Below are 21,327 nucleotides of genomic sequence, written 5' to 3' on the forward strand. Positions count from 1 at the left end.
TGAATTATATTCCATCTTTCTAAAAACTTATGTTCCATATGTTGCACAATTGCTTTCTATTTAGAAGCATGCTTATTAGATTCACTAGTTTACATTTTGAGTCCAATGCGCTTTTGGGTGTTGCACTGTGATCCTTTAGCACATGTAGTCTATATACTGCTTATAATCCATTCTTCTCTTAGCTTAGAGACCTCGAGGAGTGTTAAATGTTGGGTCAAATGACATTTTAATATCTGTTGTTCTTTTTAAAGCTTGGGTTTGTAGTTCGGATGGCATCTGCATCTAGCCAGCCTCAGTTTCGATACACACAGCCTCCATCAAAGGTCCTTCATTTGAGAAACTTACCATGGGAGTGCACAGAGGAGGAGCTGATCGAATTGGGAAAACCTTTTGGTAGAGTTGTGAATACCAAGTGTAATGTAGGAGCAAACCGAAATCAAGCATTTATAGAGTTTGTAAGTTGCTGAATTCACCTTTCTCTTTCATAGTATATCTGTTTTTCTTTTGAATCTTTACATCCTTCAAAACTTGAGTTCTTACGTCTGAATTGTTAATATGTGTAGGCAGAATTAAATCAAGCCATTGCAATGATATCGTACTATGCCTCTTCCTCAGAACCAGCTCAGGTACGGGGGAAAACCGTCTACCTACAATATTCCAACAGGCAAGAGATAGTGAATAACAAAACTACAGCAGACGTAGCTGGAAATGTGTTGTTGGTTACAATTGAGGGAAATGATGCTCGCCTTGTCAGCATTGATGTTTTACACTTGGTAAGGATTAAAATACTTCCCATTTGCTTTGGTGGAGAGGAAATCTTCTTCGTGGAAAGGTTTCCTGTAGTTTTGGTAATTAGGTTGGAGTATTTCATGCTTTCTTGAGCACTCTTTAACATGAAATTGAATGGATCAGCAGGCCAATGTCCAGGATATATCTTCAATGGCAGCTTATTGCATCGGGAGAAAGAGCGCATGCGTGTTTGTCTCCTTTCTCTTTTTCTTAACTCTAGCTCTTTCTTCCCTTCTCCTCATCTAACTTTCCTGACTTTCTTGGAGTGTCAGATGTTTCTTATTCCTCTAAAATCTTCATCCTTCCTTAGCATGTGCATAATGGAGATGCAATTTTTTGTTTTCCAATGCAAACTTGTTGCATATGCATCCGGCAACTTGCAGTGGATGCATAATTTCCTTTGCTTATAGTAATAATGTCTTTTGGTTAAAATAATTCGAAAGTTTAGGGTCCAAGGTCAAACACAAAGTCAGATAATCATTTATGAGTCAGACATTTGGTTATCTAAGCTTCCCATCTCCGAGACTTGCTTGTCTTAAAATTTCTGTACTTTTTACTTCAATGGCTTAAGAAATAATCTCCTTCCTCTTGTTTTAGAGTTATTAGGATGTTATTAGTGTGAAAGTTTGGTTTTCTAAAATACAGCTTTGTGGAATGGAGCTTGCCTGGTTAGGGGCCAAGATCTTACAAACTTGAGGTGATTTATGGCTGCTTAGACCTTCTCTGATGATGAGATTTGTTTGATAAGGTTACCCTTGTAATGAAGTTGAATTTTAGGCTTTGTTAACAGACTTGGAAGTTAACTTTCTCTAAAAGTTAATTTTGTTTCGTGTGGAATACTACTCTTGCGTGAGCTTGGTCGTAGCTTAAATGTTTTACATTCTTCCACTAGAACAAGGGTTCAAGACTTGTATCAATGCTTCTTGTGGAATTTTCTGATTGTATGAGTGCCTGACCTAAATTTGTGGACTCTTCAGAGAACTGTCAGATAATTTTCTAACTTCAGAGAATTTTCTCATGTTCAGATAGTTTTGTTTGCATCACATATTCATGTTCAGTAAGTTTTGTTTGTATCATGTGCTGTAAATGACAGGAGAGATGTTCTTCTTTTCAACTTCATCCTGTGTATATCCTTCACATTTTGGAACTTCTTTAGGTCAACTGATGGAGAATACTCCTTGAATAGATTTTTTCTTTGGCAGTAGAGAGTATAATTAATAATCATTTAAAGTAGAAATGTTGTTTGTGCTATTTGTTTCTGATGTATTAGACACTTACTTGAGAAGAGCATGCTGGATTTCTTTTTAGTGTATATTATTTCTCCAAATTTATATTTTTAACATTGAATAGATTCATTTCTGAAATAATCCTATTCTTCCAGGTATTTTCAGCTTTTGGATTCGTGCATAAGATAACAACATTTGAGAAGACTGCAGGATTCCAGGTATTTATGCTTCAGAAGAAGCAAATTTGATCAGTGTCAATAGGCTTGTTGACCTCCTAATTAGCTGACTAGTCCCTCGCCTCTTTGATCCCTCTTCAGGCTCTGGTGCAATTTTCTGATGCAGAAACCGCTACTTCAGCAAAGGATGCCCTGGATGGAAGAAGCATTCCCAGGTGATTTTGGATTTATATTTTAGTTGGCTATGTCTTTAACCATGCTTACCAAAATATTAATAGCCCTTGTATTACTACTATCATAGTTTTCTATGTATTAGTTATACACCCTATAATACTGAATAGGGTGTATAACTAATACATGTATTTGTTATACATGGGCTGAAAATCCTACCAAACAATGGAGTAAATAATACCATGTCTAGTACATGTATTGGATTCTCTAATACGTCCTACCAAACGGCCCTTATTATAGCAATTGTCCTTTTTAATGCTCACACCATTTTGTATTGTTAAATTACTCTCGAGATGTGTTGTTACCATTGTTATTTGACTATAAGGAACAATGTGATCTAGAACTAGTGCTCTGGGTGAAGATGCCTCATATTACATTGAAGTGGCAGTAGCACAATTAGATAATGTTACTGTTGAGGGCTATGATTAAAAAGAGAGAGGATAGAGTGAAGAATTTCTCATTTTTGAGTGGGATTAGTAGATGAAGATGCATAATAAAGGGTTTCTGATATAGTTGCCTCTTTCTCTGAAAGCAGCTGGTAGCTTTATTATTAACCCTATTGTACATCTTTGTTTTATTCTTTTGATCCTTTCAACATGAGTTTTCTTCACAATGAACCTTCTATAAATACACTTGATATGAGCCCTTGCACTCAAATGAAACAAGCACAAATATAACCAAGCTGTATTTGATTAGTTTTCTAGGCCAAACTTGGAAGTATTGTTTGTTAAAATAAAAATCAAGTTAATTTATTTTGTTTTTTAACTAAAACTATTATAACCAAATCTAACATTCTACAAATTTATTGACTTTAAAATTTGTATTTCATAGGGTAATGATACTAAGGAAGATTCGTAGAGGGTGAAAATATTGTACATCCTTAATTAAATTATAAATATCAACTTCCCGATAGGCATTTTCTCCCTCATATATCAATTTACTTCTCTAAATAATAATTTTAGAGAAGGTGATGTGGTGCACATACATGGGGGCTGGACATCTTTGAGGGCCATTTTTTTTTTTTTTTAAATTCACTGGTGCACATGTTCCTTAGCTTAGCTGCTCCATATACATTGTATATTGACATTTCAGGCACCTTCTTCTTGTGCTCATGTCCATTCTAGCTATGTGCCTAATGAGCTTATCAAATTCTGCTTTCTAAATGCTGCTACAGAAAATATTTATAACTAGGAGTCTAGGACTGGTGAGCTTATTTCCTTATTGTGTTAGACAATGGCTGATCCTGGTATAAATTGCTGGTCAGAAATGATGATTGTTTTTTTTTTTGTGTAATTTAGTTGGCTAAAATTGAGGTGGTTGGCTAGCTGTTTAAATTACATATGGTCAGAGCTATTAATGGAATTCTATGATTTTGTAAGGGTGAAAATATCTCTAAATTTTCATACCAAACTCAATTGGTGTACTGGAGAACTTGTTACTAGCTACTACTTTTTTTGATGAAGTATTACTAGCTACTACTTATTGTTCATGCAGGGCAGTTGACTGATTTTTTTCTTTTCTCGTGCATCAGCTACTTGATTCCGGAACTGGGACCATGTACCCTTAAAATCACATATTCTGCCCATACAGATCTGAGTGTGAAGTTTCAGAGTCATCGTAGCAGGTACAAATGATCTCCATCTACCACTCTATCTCACACACGCACATTTTCGGATAAAGTAAATAACCTTATTGATGATGGGAAGAAAAGCTCCCCTATAAAGTGGCATACCAAAAAGTAGAGAACACACAAAAAATATGATTTTCCACAAAGATACTCTATCTTCTATACAAACATACACACTCATAAGTGATGACTGTTTTTTCAAAACCTGTTTTGAAAATGCTTATCTCGAGCTGAGGGTCTTATGGAAACAACCTCTCTGCCTTGCCAAGGTAGGGGTAAGGACTCCATACATCCCACCCTCCCTAGACCCCAATACTTCATATGTTGTTGTTTGAAAGTTGGTCATACAGAATGCTTTTGCGCGATCTTCACTGTATTTAATTACATCTTGTATATGGTTTAATTTGTTTGTGTTAATTATTGCTTTCCACTCTTCCGACTTATATCTTGTTTATGGTTTTGATTTAGGGACTACACCAATTCTCTTCTTCCTGTTGCTTCCTCAGCCATAGATTCAAGTGGTCAGGTAATGAATCAGTCAAAGCTCTAAAGTGCAGACTCACTTGCGCGTAGAGGATTTGCTAGGATTGTTAGATCCCTGTCTTCCAGTTCCCTTGTTGCTGCCATTATGGATTTCTGTTGGATTACTTTAAGATACTGCGCTTTCATACAGCAAAGTATTAATTGGACCACCGTGAACATGTATCCCGATCTAATGTAGGATTGAGGCATAAGTTTATTGATTGGTCATTGGTGTGTATGTGTAGAATTTGAGAAGGAATAAAAGGCTTCTTTGTGTTTCGATATATATTTACATCCCAGGAGAAGGGGTATTTATACAATGAGCCCTATAAATAAATTAGGAAAGAGAGTTAATTTTGATAAAAGTAATGTTCTCCTATAATTGTGCTAGGTAATAAAATTTCCTGGAATAAAGCTAAGCTATTAACACAATCAACAGTATTCATGTCTTTACATGGAATGCACTTATTTTTCATGTTTCTATGGTTTGTGATATGTTCCTGGGGGGCAAGTTCGTCATGGAATGCTGTCTATCCTTTTTTTAAAGTTTCTTCCATCTGTGCTGCAGTTCAGTTTGGGTCTGGATGGGAAGAAACTGGAACCTGAGAGTAATGTTCTTCTTGCTTCCATTGAGAACATGCAGTATGCAGTAACCTTGGATGTCCTATACACGGTAACACTCTTCTTCAGTTGCAAAAAAGATTTCTTTCATAACCATCTTCTGACTTGTTTTGTTGGTTCTCATTTTCCTTCATATATGCTCAGGTTTTCTCAGCTTTTGGTCCTGTCCTAAAGATTGCTATGTTTGATAAGAATGGAGGGCTTCAGGCTCTGATACAATATCCAGGTAAGATGAAGTGCGGACAATAATTTGCCAAGTGTTAGTTCTTGCCCTTACTCATTACTTGCTTGCTCCAATGTTTCAAAATCATTTGACAAATGGCCAAGCACTGTTCTCAGCTTCTTGACATTATATTATGTTGTGATTTCTATATGGCATTCTATATTCAAGCAGGGTTATTTGTTTCTAGTGAATATTTTATTGGGTAAATGTACTTGCTGTCTGGATTATGACCCTGTAAGTATTCTTTTTGTTTTTTTTTTGGACTGAGGAAGTGCAAATATTTTATGGAATTTCAACTCCAGACCACTCCATAAAAGCTAGGTTTCTTACTCCATTTACCTGGAACAAGCTAAACCCCTGTAAATAGCTCGGTTCAGTTTTTTGGGTTCTCTTAGCTCTCTGATCCTCTTTTCTTTTTGTGTCCCCTTTTGTGGTTCAAAATCTTCTTGATGCATTTTAAGTGACCAAATTTTATGAAAAGAAAGATATACTTCTTGCTGTCCTTTTCTTCTTTTTTGGTTTCCTCTCAAGTGACTTGGTTAAACAAGATAGTTGGTACATTAGTCAAAGAAATGTTTTGAACTCGTCCACCCTGGGGAGCAATGTTTTCCTCTTGTGAATTGGTCAGCTTGTACAAACTTCAAAGTAGTGGATTTGAATTGGTTATTCTGTACTCAGATGCTTGTGAGTTGAACTAAGCTATAGCTTTGTTGAATCTACAGATGTGCGAACAGCTGCTGTTGCGAAGGAAGCTTTGGAAGGACATTCCATATATCAAGGTGGATATTGCATGCTTCATATCTCTTACTCTCGACACACAGATCTTAGTATAAAGGTAAAAGCAGCTTTGTAGAGAGCTTTATTATCTTTGAGATATTAATTTGTGACGGGAACTCTGTAATTTAGTGTCTGCCATCTCTCTTTTGTTCGTTACTTAATACCCCCCCCCCCAAAAAGCTTCCTCAAGCTTTCTTTCCCCCTTCACTGTGAGGGAACAAGTCACTGCCTCTGCCTTAATTGAATGGTTATTTTTACTGATTTCAGATTAATAATGATCGCGGCAGAGATTACACAATCCCAAATATTCCAATGAATTCTCAACCTTCAATCATGGGGCAGCAGCCGCCTCAGATGGGAGGTCCAGGTGTTCATCCATATGGTGCCCCTTCCCAGTACACGCCAGCTCCGCCTCAGCATTCTGCAGGCTGGAACTCGGCCCCTGTCACTGCAGCTCCATCAATGCCTATGCAGATGCATAATCACCCTTACATGCCAGCTGCTAGTATGCCTTCTCAAATGGGTCCTGGGATGATGCCAATGCATGGACAGAACGTCATGCCACATTCTACTTCAATGCCTCCTTATCATCCACAGTATCACTAGTGTGAAACAAGTTTTGCCTATTAGGGTCCTCAATATTGTTGCAGAGAGGTGTTAACCAAAAATGTCACAAGTCTTTTGGTCCTAACTTGCATGTTTTGGTTTTTTTTTTCGGTCTTTCTATGCTGTACCTTTTTTTCCCCTACCTTTTTGGGGTCAATGGATGGTTTCATACCTGCTTTTAGGCTGTGCATTGTACACTATTCTTGATTATCTATTATCACTATGAATTATAATGGAGCCAAAGGCTTTCATTTCATGCTTGTCTTGTGTGTAACTTATATGCTCGCCTACTCTCCTTCCCCCAACTCATGTTACTTTGAAAACAAAGAGTAAAACAAGAGCCAATATCTTATGTTTGTTTGGTTGGAATATTTTTGAAATCTTGTTTGATTTATGTTGTCGAAAGAAACACGTATAGTAACAATTTTTCTAATGGTTTTCGAACTCCAAATTATGCCAAAGCTTTCACAGCAATTGAACTTCTCAAGATATGCTGAAAAAGAAAAAAGAATTTGGCTTCTCCAATTGGTGCATCTCATTTCAATCCTGAAGGATAGGCCACTTAAGAGAACCTAAAAGTAATGAACTGTGCCGTTGGGATATGAAAATGACCAGTTGCCATACTGAAAATCTCAAAATAGCTACGTATATACTATTTTTCAAAAAATATAAGTGAGAAATTATAGAGGCCACAAGAAGAAGACCGCCAATTTGAGTAGAGATAAGGTTTTCTTGTTTGCTCTATAATTCCAACAAGAAATAACCCAATCCCTTCATCTCTCTAATTCCCATAGTGAGAACAAAAGGGAGAAGAGAATTGTGTTGTTATTCTCTGCAAGAAACCAAAAAAATAATAAAAATCCTCTCTTTTGCAGTAAAGAATCTTCTTCAAGTCTTTGGATTGAGTTCAACCCAAAGTATCTCCTCTTCTTTAAACCCTAAAACATCTAATCTTAAGGAAAGAAAAGCCATGACCACTCTTCAAGCTTCTCTTCTCTTCAAGCCTTTACCTCCTCTTTTCCATTTTTCTTCCTCAAAACATGTTCGGTCCCTTTCTTTCTCCAACCCTTTATCCTGTCTTCGTTTATCTACAACTGCATCTACTCCTTTCAAGACTCGGTTTTGCCGCCACAATTTACTGCTTCATTGTACATTGAATCCTGAACAAGTCGATTCCTCATCGGAATTTGCCTTATCTAATAATGACAATTCTATTCCGGAGATTGAACCCCTAGAATTCAATGAACCATCTGTTGTTGAGATTGGTTCCGTTCAAAATTCTTCCATTGACTCGAATGGTGGAGTAGTGAGTAGTGTTTCTGATAATGAAGCCGGTCATGTGGAATCATCTGAGGTTTTGGTGGAGAATGATGAACTGAAGAAAAAACTGCCTATACTGGTTTTTTTGATGGGGGTATTTGCAAAGGTGAAGAAAGGGTTTGAGAATATTTTGCTGTCGGATTGGTTTAGCTGGTGGCCGTTTTGGCAGCAAGAGAAGCGTCTGGAGAGATTGATAGCGGATGCTGATGCAAATCCGAACGATGCTGCTATGCAGAGTGCTTTGCTTGCTGAACTCAACAAGCACAGGTAAACTTTGGTCTGCCTTACTTAGTTCATCTGCACCAGTGACAGAATCTAGTGGAGGTAGATAATAGTAAAGTATCTTTTTTTATGAGGAATGGTGTGTGTTCACTACTGATTTCTAAGGTGCTTTTCTCTAGGGGAGGTGAAATGACTAGGATACTACATTTTTACAATCTTTGCCTATATCGTGAATAAGATAAATACAAAGCTGTTTAATGTGGTCATTGTTTCATGGATGCTTTTGATTGATCTGCCTAGTTGCGACTCTCACTATTTTAATTACAAACTAAGAGAATCATATGTGATGTAGCTAAACAATTATGCAGCCTGTCAGTTCCTGTGAATTATTGTGTTGGAGTCTTTCACCTGATCACTTTGGGTTACTTTTGTTCCCCTTTTTAGGTTTGTTTATAAGTTACCTTAGCTACACAAATTTATTTTTAGAGAGTATTCACTGTTCTCTTTATCTTTTTAACCTTAGCCCTGAGTCTGTCATTCGGCGCTTTGAGCAGAGAGCTCATGCTGTAGACAGTAGAGGAGTTGCAGAATATATGCGAGCTCTTGTGGCTACAAATGCTATTGCTGAATATCTACCTGATGAGCAATCTGGAAAGCCTTCTAGTCTTCCTTCACTGGTAATTGTTGATCATATAATACCTTCAGGTTTTTGTGTCTATTGGCAATGCCACCTATGCGATAACAAACCATTTTAATGTTTGACACTAAATAATGAATGTTTCGGGTTCCTGATTATCCCAATCAGTCCTAATTCATTCTAAGTGCTTCTATTTTTTAGAGTGAAAGAAATCATTCTGAACTCTAGATATTCTACTTACTCCTGTAATTTGTACTGCACTTGTCTCTTGATTTGGTGTTCTTTTTTGATGATTAATGGAATAAAATTATAGTTGCAAGAGTTGAAGCAACGGGCATCAGGGAACATGGATGAACCCTTTTTAAATCCTGGCATTTCCGAGAAGCAGCCATTACATGTTGTGATGGTAAGATACTCTCAGCACTGCAGTTTCTGTTAAGACAAGGAGTCTAATGTTCATCTTAAGCATCATACCTAAAACTAGTGTTACTAACAGTTAAATATGAAACCATGGCTATTGGTGCTTCCATTGACTCTGCTCATAATTACTTTGTTCATTTGTTGGGTCATGCTTTTGTGCGTGCATGTTGTTTACCCAGAACTCTTTATTTTCACATGTAGGTTGATCCTAAAGTTTCAAACAGATCATCACGTTTTGCGCAAGAGTTTCTCTCAACTATCATATTCACTATTGCCATTGGCTTGGTCTGGTAAGCTTATCTTCTTGAATTTACTATTCTGCATTCACAGAAATGAGGCCCAGTAATTTCTCTAGATATATAGTCCTGCCCTTTTCTCCAGATTTTCTGGGAGTTTGTTTGTGGCAGGGGGGTTGTGCACTGATTATTTTATGTGATTGCTACTGTGCTAGTTAGCATATTAACTGATTTGTCTCTATTGTTATCTTAGTTTTCACTCTCTTTCCTTGTTTTAGGTAACTTCTTTTGTCTTTCGTTGGCAGTTATTTAGTCTTATTCTTCTATATTTTTACTAAGAAAAGAGTATAATCTTTTTTTCAGGATAATGGGTGCTACTGCACTTCAGAAATATATTGGTGGCTTAGGTGGGATAGGAGCTTCAGGTGTTGGTTCAAGCTCATCCTATGCCCCGAAAGAATTGAATAAAGAAATAATGCCTGAGAAGGTTTGTTTTCTTTCTGGAGATATTACATGTAGGTTGTCTTCTGCACCAATCTTATGATGTGCTATGTGATTAAAGGGTTTGGAAGCTAATTTTATTCTATTTTACTTTTTAATTCTTGTCATAGTATGAAATATCTAGTTTGTTTGTGTTCCTCGTTTTGGTATTAGAAAAAGGAGTCCGTGTCCCTAGGATTTGGAGGATTTAGGCGTCTCATTTTTTATTTTCTATGTTCTTGCATTATCGGACATCCACCAGTGATCAATAAAGACTAACTTGGAAAGGGGAAGTAGGAACAGCTTCAAGTATCTCTTTTATCCCAGGCTACGCCTTATGTAACTTTCTTCCATATCAATTATATAGTGTATTAACATAAATGTTCATGCGTCATTGGTCTTGGTTGTTTGGTTCTCTTAATCTTCCAGCTGTTTCAGGAGTAACTCTTTGAGTATTAGCTCACTCAAACTATTAACAACTTCTAAAGTTTGTAAAACATTCTCTCTTTGGGTATTAAGACCCAACCCTGTAGAAATGATGCTCTCGAGGCTCATTGATTGGAATGTTTTCAATAGACAAATACTAATAGTCCTTGTTGGGTTATTTACTTAGTTCAGCTTTAGATTAATGTGTTGGTGCTTGAGAAAGATGTTGGATGGACTTGAACCTCCACACTTACTCTATAGTGCTAGTCAATACTAGAGTTTGCATTTTTCTTCCATTGATTGTCCAATAGAGATTGGGAAAAGTATGACTTCTCTTGTTCGGGGATTTGGATCTTGCAGTTGTTTTTGTTTATCTATTTTTCTTTTGGATGCAGAATGTCAAAACGTTTAAGGATGTCAAAGGTTGTGATGATGCTAAGCAAGAGCTTGAGGAGGTTGTTGAGTACCTAAAAAATCCTTCTAAGTTCACTCGGCTTGGAGGAAAGTTGCCAAAGGTTTGCGCTATTATGCCCGTTTATCCTGGCTTGTTATTGGTAGTGTGCTTCCTTTTATGTAAAACTCCCCCTATGCTTTTCCTGATGGAATAATTGTCTTGTTTTTAGGGAATTCTTTTGACTGGAGCACCTGGAACAGGAAAAACTCTCCTTGCCAAGGTAAGCTGTTGATTACATTTTATGCTGAAGTAGTTGTCCACATTGGATGTTCCATGTGTCGGCTAGCAGTGTTCTTTGTTATATCTTCAGATGCATTGCGTACTTCCAACTATAATCAAATTCAGATGCAATTTCTTCTTGTTAGTTGTGAATTGTGAGTCTTCTGGTTGAGCAGTTTCTTCTCTCTTTCCTTTTCCTATTTGGTGATGTAAAATTTACTAATCCTTTTCTCTTTCTGATACAGAAAAATCATTTAAGATTTTTATTCCTTGTAATTACAAAAACATAGTTATTTCTTCTGCTCTTGAATAAATTCGTAAGTGTCAGCATTGGTCCTTTTTTAATTAGTTAAAGATTTCTCTTCTATACCTTGTTCTCTTCTTTGGGCCAAGTTCTTTGTTCTGCATTCTCCCTTCATTCATAATGTGACCTTTGCTTTCTAATTCTGCATTCTAATTATGTAAACATAAGCATGTACTTATGCTAATCCTGCTTAATTATCTTGATTTGAAGGCTATCGCTGGAGAAGCAGGGGTACCTTTCTTTTATAAGGCAGGCTCTGAATTTGAAGAAATGTATGTTTACTACTTTCTCTACCTCATAACTTGGTCATGTTTGTATCCAATATGTGAGAGAAACTTATGATTTGTGAGCTCCTCTTACTTTCTAGAAGAAGCTCAGTTTCTTCTCAGGGGTAGCAAGTTGCTTGGTGCTTAGAAAATTACCTTAGTCAGTTTTTGTTCATTATATGTACACATCTGCAGTATTTTGCTTCCAGCATCTAGGGAATTGAATGATATCTGTCATTGATATCACAGTTTGTCATATTAACTTTTAACTGTGAAGAGAGGATTGGTAATTGTGTGCAAGCCTATGCATGAAAATATGTCTAAATTTGGATAAGGTAGGCCAATAGCTATAGTAGGGCAGATCTTTTTTCCTGGACACCTGACGAGTAGGATTTTGTTGATCTATTCCAGCTCTAAGATGGTACAAAGTGTACACACATAATCACAGTTAGCAAAAACTCTGTCCAAACATACATACTTATGATTAAGTCCACTTCATGCATGTTACCATTTTACCCCAGAAGACGATCTAGAGTGTGCTAAAGATACTGCATCTTTTCCCTAAAAATTTGGGAATCCTTTCCCTCGAAGTGTCCAACTAAATTCATGTGGGAATGGTGCTATAGGCAGCTTTAGTTTCCTTGTCAAGTATTTGAAGATAAAAAGATTCCTTGTCAAGTCTGCTCCTGATCCAGCATTCTAGCTGCTCCATGGTTGACTTTAGCACAGCTCACTTTACTTACAAAAAGGGGAGAACTGTACCAGAGTCGACTTGTGAAGTTGCAAAGCAGAAATAGGTGATTAGAATCTGTAATATTCTTTTCGCATGAGGGCATCGGGTACAGCGTGCTGTGTCAAGCATGCTTCAGGTGCTACCAGCCAAGTTGTTGAAGTCTTTTAACTTACCATATGTTCTTTCACGACCAAAGAAGTTGATGACTGGTTGGATAGTCACTTGCAGCATGATTTTACTATGGAAGTCCATCCTTCTGTCCTTCTTAGAACACACTGTCTGATATTGTGCACTTTATTATTTTGTTTCTTTTTTATTGTTGGCCAACTATTCTCACTTTTCAAGATCTTACAGCTGGTTACCTAACAACCTAATTAACTTGACTGGGTAATTTTACATTCTTTTAGGTTTGTAGGAGTTGGTGCTCGGCGTGTGAGATCTTTGTTTCAAGCTGCTAAGAAGAAGGTTTGATAGATTATACATACATCACTTACTTATTGTGGTTTATAAAGAAAAAAAATTGCTTTTACAGATCAGAGCAAAATCATGTGAAATGTACAGTGTTCTAGGTAAACACTGGACTGAAAATTTTCAGTCAGTGCTCAGTTATGTTTGAAAAGCTCACTTTTGCTCAAGTGGTTCCATTGTGAAGCAATATGTTCTCTGTGTGCATAGAACTTATCTTGCATGTTTCATAAAGTGTGCATGCCTATTAATCTATGCGTAGCAGAAGATACGGGAGAAAAATTGATATGTTATTCCATGTAGTAGCAAGCATATACACATATACATAGAATCCTAACTATGGAAATAATTTAAAAGGAAAATCCTATAGATCTGTTATCAATTCCTATAATTATGCTTTTTATGTATATTACAATGAATGAGACTGCATTCATTCCTTAACACTCTGAAATAAACTTTTGTTCGAGTTACATAGTACAAGAACTGTGAGATCACCCATAATTGGTTATGAATGTCTCCTCTATGATTTATGAAGCTGCAGGCAATTTAATACTTGCCTGTCTGTCATCATTTGACATACTTCCAATTTGGGCTGTCCATATAGAATGTGCCTTCATCAATGGGAAAAAGGAGTTTTCACCCTTCTTAAATCAAGAGTTTGGAGTGAACAATGAATTCAGCTAATGAAAGAGGAGGTTTTGGGTAACTCCAAACAAAACAGTTGCTAGTATTCCATTTTTTGATATTAAGACTTTGCTGTACTAGGAATGTAACTTTCTTGTTTGCTTGAATTAACAAAGCTTAAGGGGAATGATGCCCTAGTATCTGCCTTGAATTTTGTTGTTGTTAAACTTGCTATTTCCGTCTGAAATGCAAAATAAAAAGAACTCCTAGTTAAATAACTGTGAAAACCTAATGGGAAGTTGGAAGTCCTCTTTCTGCTTCATGTTACTATATCTATCATGTGAGATACTTTGCTTTGTCCTCTCATTGTCATTGTACTTGGAGCAGGAAAGGATTTGATGTCTGTTTCCCTTTCTCAAGAAGCTCAATCAGTTTCCTGGAACTGCTTTCTAATTTTCATGTGTCTGACTCCCTTTTAGGCTCCATGCATCATATTTATTGATGAAATTGATGCTGTTGGATCAACTCGAAAGCAGTGGGAAGGGCATACTAAGAAAACACTGCATCAATTACTTGTTGAGATGGATGGTTTTGAGCAAAATGAGGTAAACGTCTTGAAGTTAAAGTATCTGAATTATGAATATCTCTCCTGAATTTGAAACTGAAGTGTACTTTTGACTCATTTTTCAGGGCATAATATTGATGGCTGCGACAAACTTGCCTGATATTCTTGATCCTGCCTTGACAAGACCCGGTAGATTTGATAGGCATGTAAGTCTTTTGGAACTTATCCATCCTGTTCGGCTGCTTTCCTACTTCCGGTCTTCCAGATATCCACACAAAAATACCTCTTGATGATATTAAGACTATGTTCAAGATCTTAATGATTAAGACCTATTCAGATCAAATAAGTGCTTAACTCTTAACGTAAACAAAATGCACTAAATGACCTAAGGTTTGAACCATTCAGATCTCCAATAAGGGCAAACAAAGGAGGTCTAAGTTTGAATTTTGTTGAACGACTTTTTATCCTCCTTTTGGAAAAAAACATTCTAAGTGATGAATTTGAGGAATATTTTATTGTATTTTTCTTCTATAAATATAGTTTATCATCATGCTGTTAACATCAAAACAACTTTTTTCTAGATTGTGGTTCCCAATCCAGATGTGCGGGGTCGTCAAGAGATCTTAGAGCTTTATTTGCAAGACAAACCAGTTAGTGATGATGTCAATGTGAATGCGATTGCTCGTGGAACACCAGGATTCAATGGAGCAGGCAAGTGCAATGCCCATTTTATTTTATGTTCATTTCCTTTTGGTTAAGTTTCCATATAATGTGAATCTTTTTTATCCTAAAATTGATGTCTACTGAGATGGTATACTACCTTTTTCAAGATTGAAATGGATGATCCTGTTACGTGGATTCTATTTATTACTTTTTAAATATTTTGGTAAAAGAAGATTGGATTTGTGAAGTTGGCTGTATCATTTATCCAATCTGCTAGACATGGATTACTCCTCAAAATAACTCTGGACGTGTGAAAGTAAAGTTCATGGATGCGGGATGTAAAAAAAGTAAATATTATGCAAGTTCATGGGCCAAATACATGAATAAGAGCACTAATTTATACTTTTTCTTATCAGATCACTGAACTAGATTAAATTTGGAACGAATTGTATTCTTGTGTCCATTGTTTTGTACATTGTTTCCTTGCGGTAACATTGCTTTATGAACTTCTTTTGACAATTTACTGTTGGTTAATGCCGGAGTTTTTTCCTAGCCTAGATACATCATATTACTGTTATTGACCGATGGAATCGTGGTGTTATTGATATACATCATTTCACGGTTACTAATTGTCATGTTCCCTAGGGATCTGGGCGGATTATAATATTGGGAGATTGGGCATTTGACTGAAGTAAATATGTGAGAATTAAAGTACCGATGACTTATGAAAGGGTTAGATGAATGATGATTCTGATAATTTGTTTACTTTTGGGGTAAGATGGGATTATAATTTCTATAACAATTTCTTTTTATCATAGTATCAATTGAGTCACCAGATTAAAAATAAAACTTGAATTCTTAAAAACAGAGAGGGGTTTGGGCTGGGTGGTAAGGAGTGAGGTAGTCAACAATTTTTCACTTGCTCAAGTGATAAACCGAGCATTCATATGCGTTTTGTGAAGGGGAATATGGGTATTTCAACTCTATCATTGAGGCTATGGATGGAGGAGTCCAGAATCATTCGAGAATTTGTTTGGCCTTTGGAAATTGAGACTTCTTTTGTGGGGAAAGATCAAAAATTGAATGTGGAAGTAGAGATAGGCTCAACAAGCTGGTAGGCATAGAGTATACTCAATGAATTGAAGAGTTGTCCTAGTGTGGAGAGAGAGAGAGAGAGAGAGAGAGAGAGAGAGAGAGAGAGAGAGATTTGGAGTAAATAGAGATAGAGAGCGGCTCAGGGGAGTGAGGAGTGAGTCTCTAGCAAAATTAGTGGTTGATGGCTGGATTGAGAGGGAGAAGCCTGGTTGAGAAAATAATAGCTAGAGAAGCAATTACGGAAACAGGCTCACCAAAGTTTGGCTGTGATGCCACATGAAAGAGTATGAAAATTCACACCAAAATCTTAACCCAATGGGTGGAGTAGACAAGAATCATTAGAAATCCTTTGGAAACCTTTTCTCAACCAATGTAGGACTGATAAATATTTCAACAGCCTCTATCATGTGTTATATCAATTCTTGAAATTGCTCCTGGATTAAAGATTATTTTGCCTTCATTTTCTTTTATTATTTACCTGACTTTGTGCATTTTTATTGGGGGAGAAGACGAAGTGTCACCACAAGGATGTGGCTGAAGTAGACAAAAGAAAAGAGAGAGAGTAGACTTACCAAGCTGAGGAGTAGGCCTGGAGTTGAGAGAAAAAGTAGATTCGATAGTAGATGATAGAACAGAGAGAGAGAGTAGATTTACTAAGCTGAGTAACAGGTGGAGTTGAGACCAAAGTAGATTCGATAAGCTCAATGCTGTTTTTAGAGAAAGAACCTTAGAGTGATAGAAATGTTAAAGAAAAAACAATTGTGAGTGAGCTTACCAAAGTTTGGTTCTGATATCATGTATAAACTAAAAGAGAAAAATAATGAACACCTGATGATAGTGGCATACAAGAAACACATATTATAGGTGTCAAATTCAAAACACATGATATTTGTTTCATGTGGGACTATATTTTACTAATGACATCACTCTTGTAACACGACATTTAAATACTAAAATTACATTCTACCACCTTTTCTAGGAACTGTTAATTCGAGTGATCGTAACCTGGTTCTTTTCTCAATATGGGTATATTACTAACAGTTTCTGTTTGAAACAGATTTGGCAAATCTGGTGAATATTGCTGCCATTAAGGCTGCTGTTGAAGGTGCTGAGAAGCTAAATGCATCACAGTTGGAGTTTGCAAAAGATAGAATAATAATGGGAACAGAACGCAAAACCATGTTCCTTTCAGAAGACTCAAAAAAGGTATTCTGCTCTATTATGAAAAATATGTTCATGTTTGTATCCGGTAACTCACTAGTAAGTTTGATTTGATTTGTCATCAGGCATCGAATTTCGGTAATCTATATAGTTATTTGATTTTACATGCTTATGAACAGACAAAATTCTTTAGAATATAAAAACTTATTGGGCCTCAAAACATCAAGTTTGTATTTTCTGAATGCTGTGCAGAATCTTGGTCAACCTCTTGTATAGTAAAATTAAAGGACTCTTTGGATGCTTGCTTAACGGATAAACACCTTGTTTTCCTGTCCTTGTTCTGTAGTGGACATGTTACAATATCCCAGACATAGTAATCACCATTATGGTAAATATCGTCTTTTTCAGCTAACTGCATATCACGAGAGTGGCCATGCAATTGTTGCCTTGAATACTGAAGGCGCACATCCAATACATAAAGCTACAATCATGCCACGTGGGTCTGCTTTGGGAATGGTTACACAGCTTCCTTCAAATGATGAGACATCAATCAGCAAAAAGCAGTTGTTAGCACGGCTTGATGTTTGTATGGGAGGAAGAGTAGCCGAGGAGCTGGTCTTCGGTCCAGACAATGTAACTACTGGGGCTAGTAGTGACCTACACACAGCTACAGAGCTTGCTCAATACATGGTACGATTTCGCTACATATTAATGTCTATTATAGTGAGTAAAATTGTCAATTTATGTAGTAAAAATACTTCTTTCCTCTTCCCTTTTTGTTTCTCTGGTTCACTAAACAAGGATTTTTTTAAAGACGCCTTGAACAGTTTAGAAGTACATGGATCATCGTGTATTACAAATATTAGCTATGAGAAAAAGTTGTTTCCCAGTTTCGTTTTTGCTTATCAGCAATTACATGCCTACATATTTCAATGTATGCATGCAGATTAAATCTGATGATCTTACTGGCTGCATGATTTCTTTTAAGGCTTAAGTCATACGTGGCCCCTTAAAGTTGTCCGCATAATTCACTTAGATACCTCAACTAAGTTTTGTACCTATTGAACATTTCTAGGACCTCAAATTTATACCACTTGAGCACTTTTTGCCTACATGGCATTTTGAATGTGATTCACGGCTGATGAGTGCGTGAAAGCATTTAGTTAGATATTTTTTAAATAAAAAAAAACAGTCATTTTCTTCTTCTTTGTGCTTATTTGCCATCACTAATTTCTCCGGCAACCGCAGGCAATCGCCGTCGCCATTGCAATCATACTTCTTCTTCTTCTTCCGTATTTTTCTAGTCACTCCAATTCCTTTACCTTTATCATCATTTTTTAAAAAAAATTGTCATTATCGCTGCCATCACATCCCTTTCTTCCTCATCTTTTGAGCAACCACCAACATCTCTACCATCAATGCTGCCACATAGTCATTTTATTTCTTAATATCTAGAATCGCTTGTACCTTTTTTTTCCTTCAGATCTAGAACTGAATCTTTGTCGATTTATGAAAGTAAGCAAAGTTACAAATTGCAATTTAAACAACTCCACCACCTCTACCATTAATGTTTCACTTTGTTCTTTTTTCCCTCCGGATCTTAGAACATTATTTTACTATTAGATGTTTTATTTTAAAAAAAAATCTAAATCTACCATTATTGATATATGGTAAAGAACAAGAAAAAAAAAAGGTGGTTCGATGAGCAGCATTAGACGTCTTCTTTCTTCTTCTTTTTAAATTTTTTTTTTTTTTAATCTAATGATTTACCATTGTTGATTCATACAAATGAAGAAAAGGTTAATTGCTGGATTTCCTTTTTCAGAGTTAGAAAATTTCGTCACTAAAATAGCTCAATTCCACCATTAATTGTTGACTTTCCTTCGACTTTTTCCATAATTGAATTAAGAGAAAACGATGGGTGATGTTGGCGACGATAATGGTGGATGTACAGCAGCATTTTGAAAAAAAAGTTGAAGAGTTTTTCCTTTGTTTTTGTCATAATGGTGGAGTAATTGTTATTTTGACTCAAAATGCCACATATATATCGTTTATTTGACAATTTGCCGTGTCAGTGCGAGGGTACTACACTCATTTTATATTTTCAACTGATTGTCAAAAAAATTCTAAAATGGTTCTAATTCGACTCGGTAGAAGTGTTCAATAGGTACATGTTGTGGTTGAGGTGTTCAAATGAAATATACGGACAACTTTAAGGGGCTGTGGATGACTTAAGCCTTCTTTTAAGTTGCTGATTTGGGTTTTAGCTGCATTTATATGCCAGAATTTGTTAACGCAGAATGTCTTATTTTTCGACAACATTATACGGGGTAGTGCTTATCCCATTTTGATTTCTCGCCAGCTAACTGCATAAATAAAAATAATATTTATGTGAACATCAAGACCTTTGGATTGCAGGTTTCTTAAGGAACTTACCTAACTGATGATGTTATGAAGAAAAAATTGTCCCATGTGAAACTCAAATGATCAGAAAGATAAACTAAATCTGTCGATTGAAGGTGCTATGCTGGGCTCAGAAAATTGAGTCTTGCCGATCTGAAACTTCAATGTTCGAAGTCATTTTTGCTTTCCTTGGACTGTCGTTCAGTTTTTCTCAGAGAAAATTGTATCACCTTTAGTTCCTTTTCCTCAATCTACTACTATTTGTTAATATAAGTAAAATTAACATCTCTGTAACCTAGGCATAACCCAACGTGGTGGAAAGAGAAAAAAGAAAGCAACCATACCCTCCAGATGTCTATGGTGTGGGAGTATTTTGCACTAGACATAAGTTAGAAGCTACTAAGGTTTTACCCCACATGAGACGTAGCTTTTCCACAGGCAAAAGCTGCCTTGAGAGGGTTCCTCTCCGGACCTGCTTTATAGGAAGAGTAAAAAAGAGTCGGTTCTTCGTTTTCTTTGTTTGGCTAATGTATATATTCAGCTGTGAATGATGTTAGTAAATTTGTCAGAATGAAGCTTTCTGTTACAAGTGTGTGACAGTACCACATTTTTCTGTAGGTATCGTCCTGTGGGATGAGTGATGCAATTGGACCTGTTCACATCAAAGAGCGGCCAAGTGCTGAAATGCAATCACGTATGGATGCTGAGGTATGTGCTTAGCTCGAGTTTAAAAACTTTTTTTTGTAACAACTGACCTGATGAAGAATTTCTAAGTCACAGTATTCTAGTATGTTTTTTATTTGGGTTGATAAGGTCTTATAAGTTTGTTCTTCTGATGCACAGGTGGTCAAACTTCTAAGAGAAGCATATGATCGCGTGAAGGCCCTCCTAAAGAAGGTTTGTCTTACATATCTTAATGATCATAGAGCTATACTAACTGGCAGAAACCTGTTAGGTTCGGTTAGCATAAGCTTATCTGTGATTTTCTTTTTCAATGCAGCATGAAAAGGCTCTACACACTCTGGCAACTGCCCTTCTAGAGTGCGAAACATTGACTTCAGAAGATATAAGGCGGATTCTTCTCCCTTTCTCTGAAGACCGGCTCTCTGAACAACAGCAGCAGCAGCCTCAGGACGAAGAAACTCTCGCATTGGTTTAGATATATGGTTCTCTTCCATGGGTGATCATCTCAACTGGTGTAGGGGGCTATTATGTACAGTGTATACGGAGCACTAGTTTTGATTATTTCACTTACAGGTCTTCACTATTTTTTGTTTCTTTCCCCTTGTGTTGTAACATATTTTTAGGACTTCCAAAACAGGTGTAGCTTCAGTAGTGTTGTACGCCTTAGTAGGACTTCCAAAATTTCTTTTTTCCGTTTTCTTTGTCAACCGTTTTTTAATTTTATATACCCTCTATTGGGCAAAATTTTGCATGTAAACTTGGGAATTGTATATCTATTTATTATACTGGGAATAAGGATATCCTACTTAACACCATACTCTAGGATTTACTAATTCTGCTCCTTTCAATGCTATCTCATCTGAACAAATTAACTGATTTGTTCTCGAGTATCTGGAGATTCATTTGGTTCTGCTTTAGATTCGAATTTGATAATTTAAGAAAGTAATTCCGCTTCAATTTACGTGAGGGTGTTTAACATATATCATATATTGGATAAAGAGTTATGTTCTACACTGTATCAAGTCTTTCAACAGTAAATCACCCCTTGCTCTGCATTAGGAAAAACTAAAATTCGAGATTACATAACAAATGTAACATCTGGCCAGTGTCCCTATGACCCATACTAAACTTTGAATCAAATATGTACGTGAT

General features: G+C 36.4%; 2 protein-coding genes across 4 annotated transcripts; both read left to right on the forward strand.

The window, feature by feature from the left end:
- Positions 1-222: 222 nt before the first annotated feature.
- On the forward strand, positions 223-6,822 carry LOC125833168 (polypyrimidine tract-binding protein homolog 2). Of its 3 annotated transcripts, none has more exons than XM_049512307.1 (10): positions 223-455; positions 564-773; positions 2,171-2,233; positions 2,333-2,406; positions 3,954-4,046; positions 4,518-4,575; positions 5,140-5,244; positions 5,337-5,418; positions 6,138-6,250; positions 6,460-6,822. In XM_049512307.1, exons 1-10 carry the CDS (start codon positions 270-272, stop codon positions 6,796-6,798), a joined length of 1,323 nt encoding a protein of 440 aa, XP_049368264.1. In that variant the 5' UTR covers positions 223-269; the 3' UTR covers positions 6,799-6,822. The 3 variants fall into 3 exon arrangements, with proteins under 3 accessions (XP_049368264.1, XP_049368265.1, XP_049368266.1); XM_049512308.1 differs by lacking the exon at positions 223-455 and adding an exon at positions 913-977; XM_049512309.1 differs by lacking the exon at positions 223-455 and adding an exon at positions 916-977.
- Positions 6,823-7,645: 823 nt separating this feature from the next.
- Positions 7,646-21,075, forward strand: LOC125833130 (ATP-dependent zinc metalloprotease FTSH 11, chloroplastic/mitochondrial). Its single transcript, XM_049512275.1, has 17 exons — positions 7,646-8,385; positions 8,864-9,017; positions 9,291-9,383; positions 9,599-9,687; positions 9,997-10,120; positions 10,935-11,054; positions 11,163-11,213; positions 11,727-11,788; positions 12,923-12,980; positions 14,084-14,209; positions 14,295-14,375; positions 14,751-14,880; positions 16,985-17,133; positions 17,497-17,778; positions 20,110-20,199; positions 20,335-20,388; positions 20,492-21,075. The coding sequence occupies exons 1-17, from the start codon at positions 7,769-7,771 to the stop codon at positions 20,648-20,650; spliced, it is 2,439 nt and encodes an 812-aa protein (XP_049368232.1). The 5' UTR covers positions 7,646-7,768; the 3' UTR covers positions 20,651-21,075.
- Positions 21,076-21,327: the final 252 nt, after the last annotated feature.

Source organism: Solanum verrucosum, unplaced genomic scaffold (assembly GCF_900185275.1).
Source record: "Solanum verrucosum unplaced genomic scaffold, falcon-dt-bn FXZP01000100.1, whole genome shotgun sequence".
Classification (NCBI taxonomy): Eukaryota; Viridiplantae; Streptophyta; class Magnoliopsida; order Solanales; family Solanaceae; genus Solanum; species Solanum verrucosum.

Excerpts from the sequence above, each read along its gene's own strand:
- LOC125833130 (XM_049512275.1), top strand. The coding sequence starts at position 7,769 with ATGACCACTCTTCAAGCTTCTCTTCTCTTCAAGCCTTTACCTCCTCTT. Across the intron at positions 11,214-11,726 it reads GAAAAACTCTCCTTGCCAAG|GCTATCGCTGGAGAAGCAGG; the intron begins GTAAGCTGTTGA and ends CTTGATTTGAAG. Across the intron at positions 17,134-17,496 it reads TTTCAGAAGACTCAAAAAAG|CTAACTGCATATCACGAGAG; the intron begins GTATTCTGCTCT and ends CGTCTTTTTCAG.
- LOC125833168 (XM_049512307.1), top strand. The coding sequence starts at position 270 with ATGGCATCTGCATCTAGCCAGCCTCAGTTTCGATACACACAGCCTCCA. Across the intron at positions 2,407-3,953 it reads GATGGAAGAAGCATTCCCAG|CTACTTGATTCCGGAACTGG; the intron begins GTGATTTTGGAT and ends CTCGTGCATCAG. Across the intron at positions 5,419-6,137 it reads GGCTCTGATACAATATCCAG|ATGTGCGAACAGCTGCTGTT; the intron begins GTAAGATGAAGT and ends TTGAATCTACAG.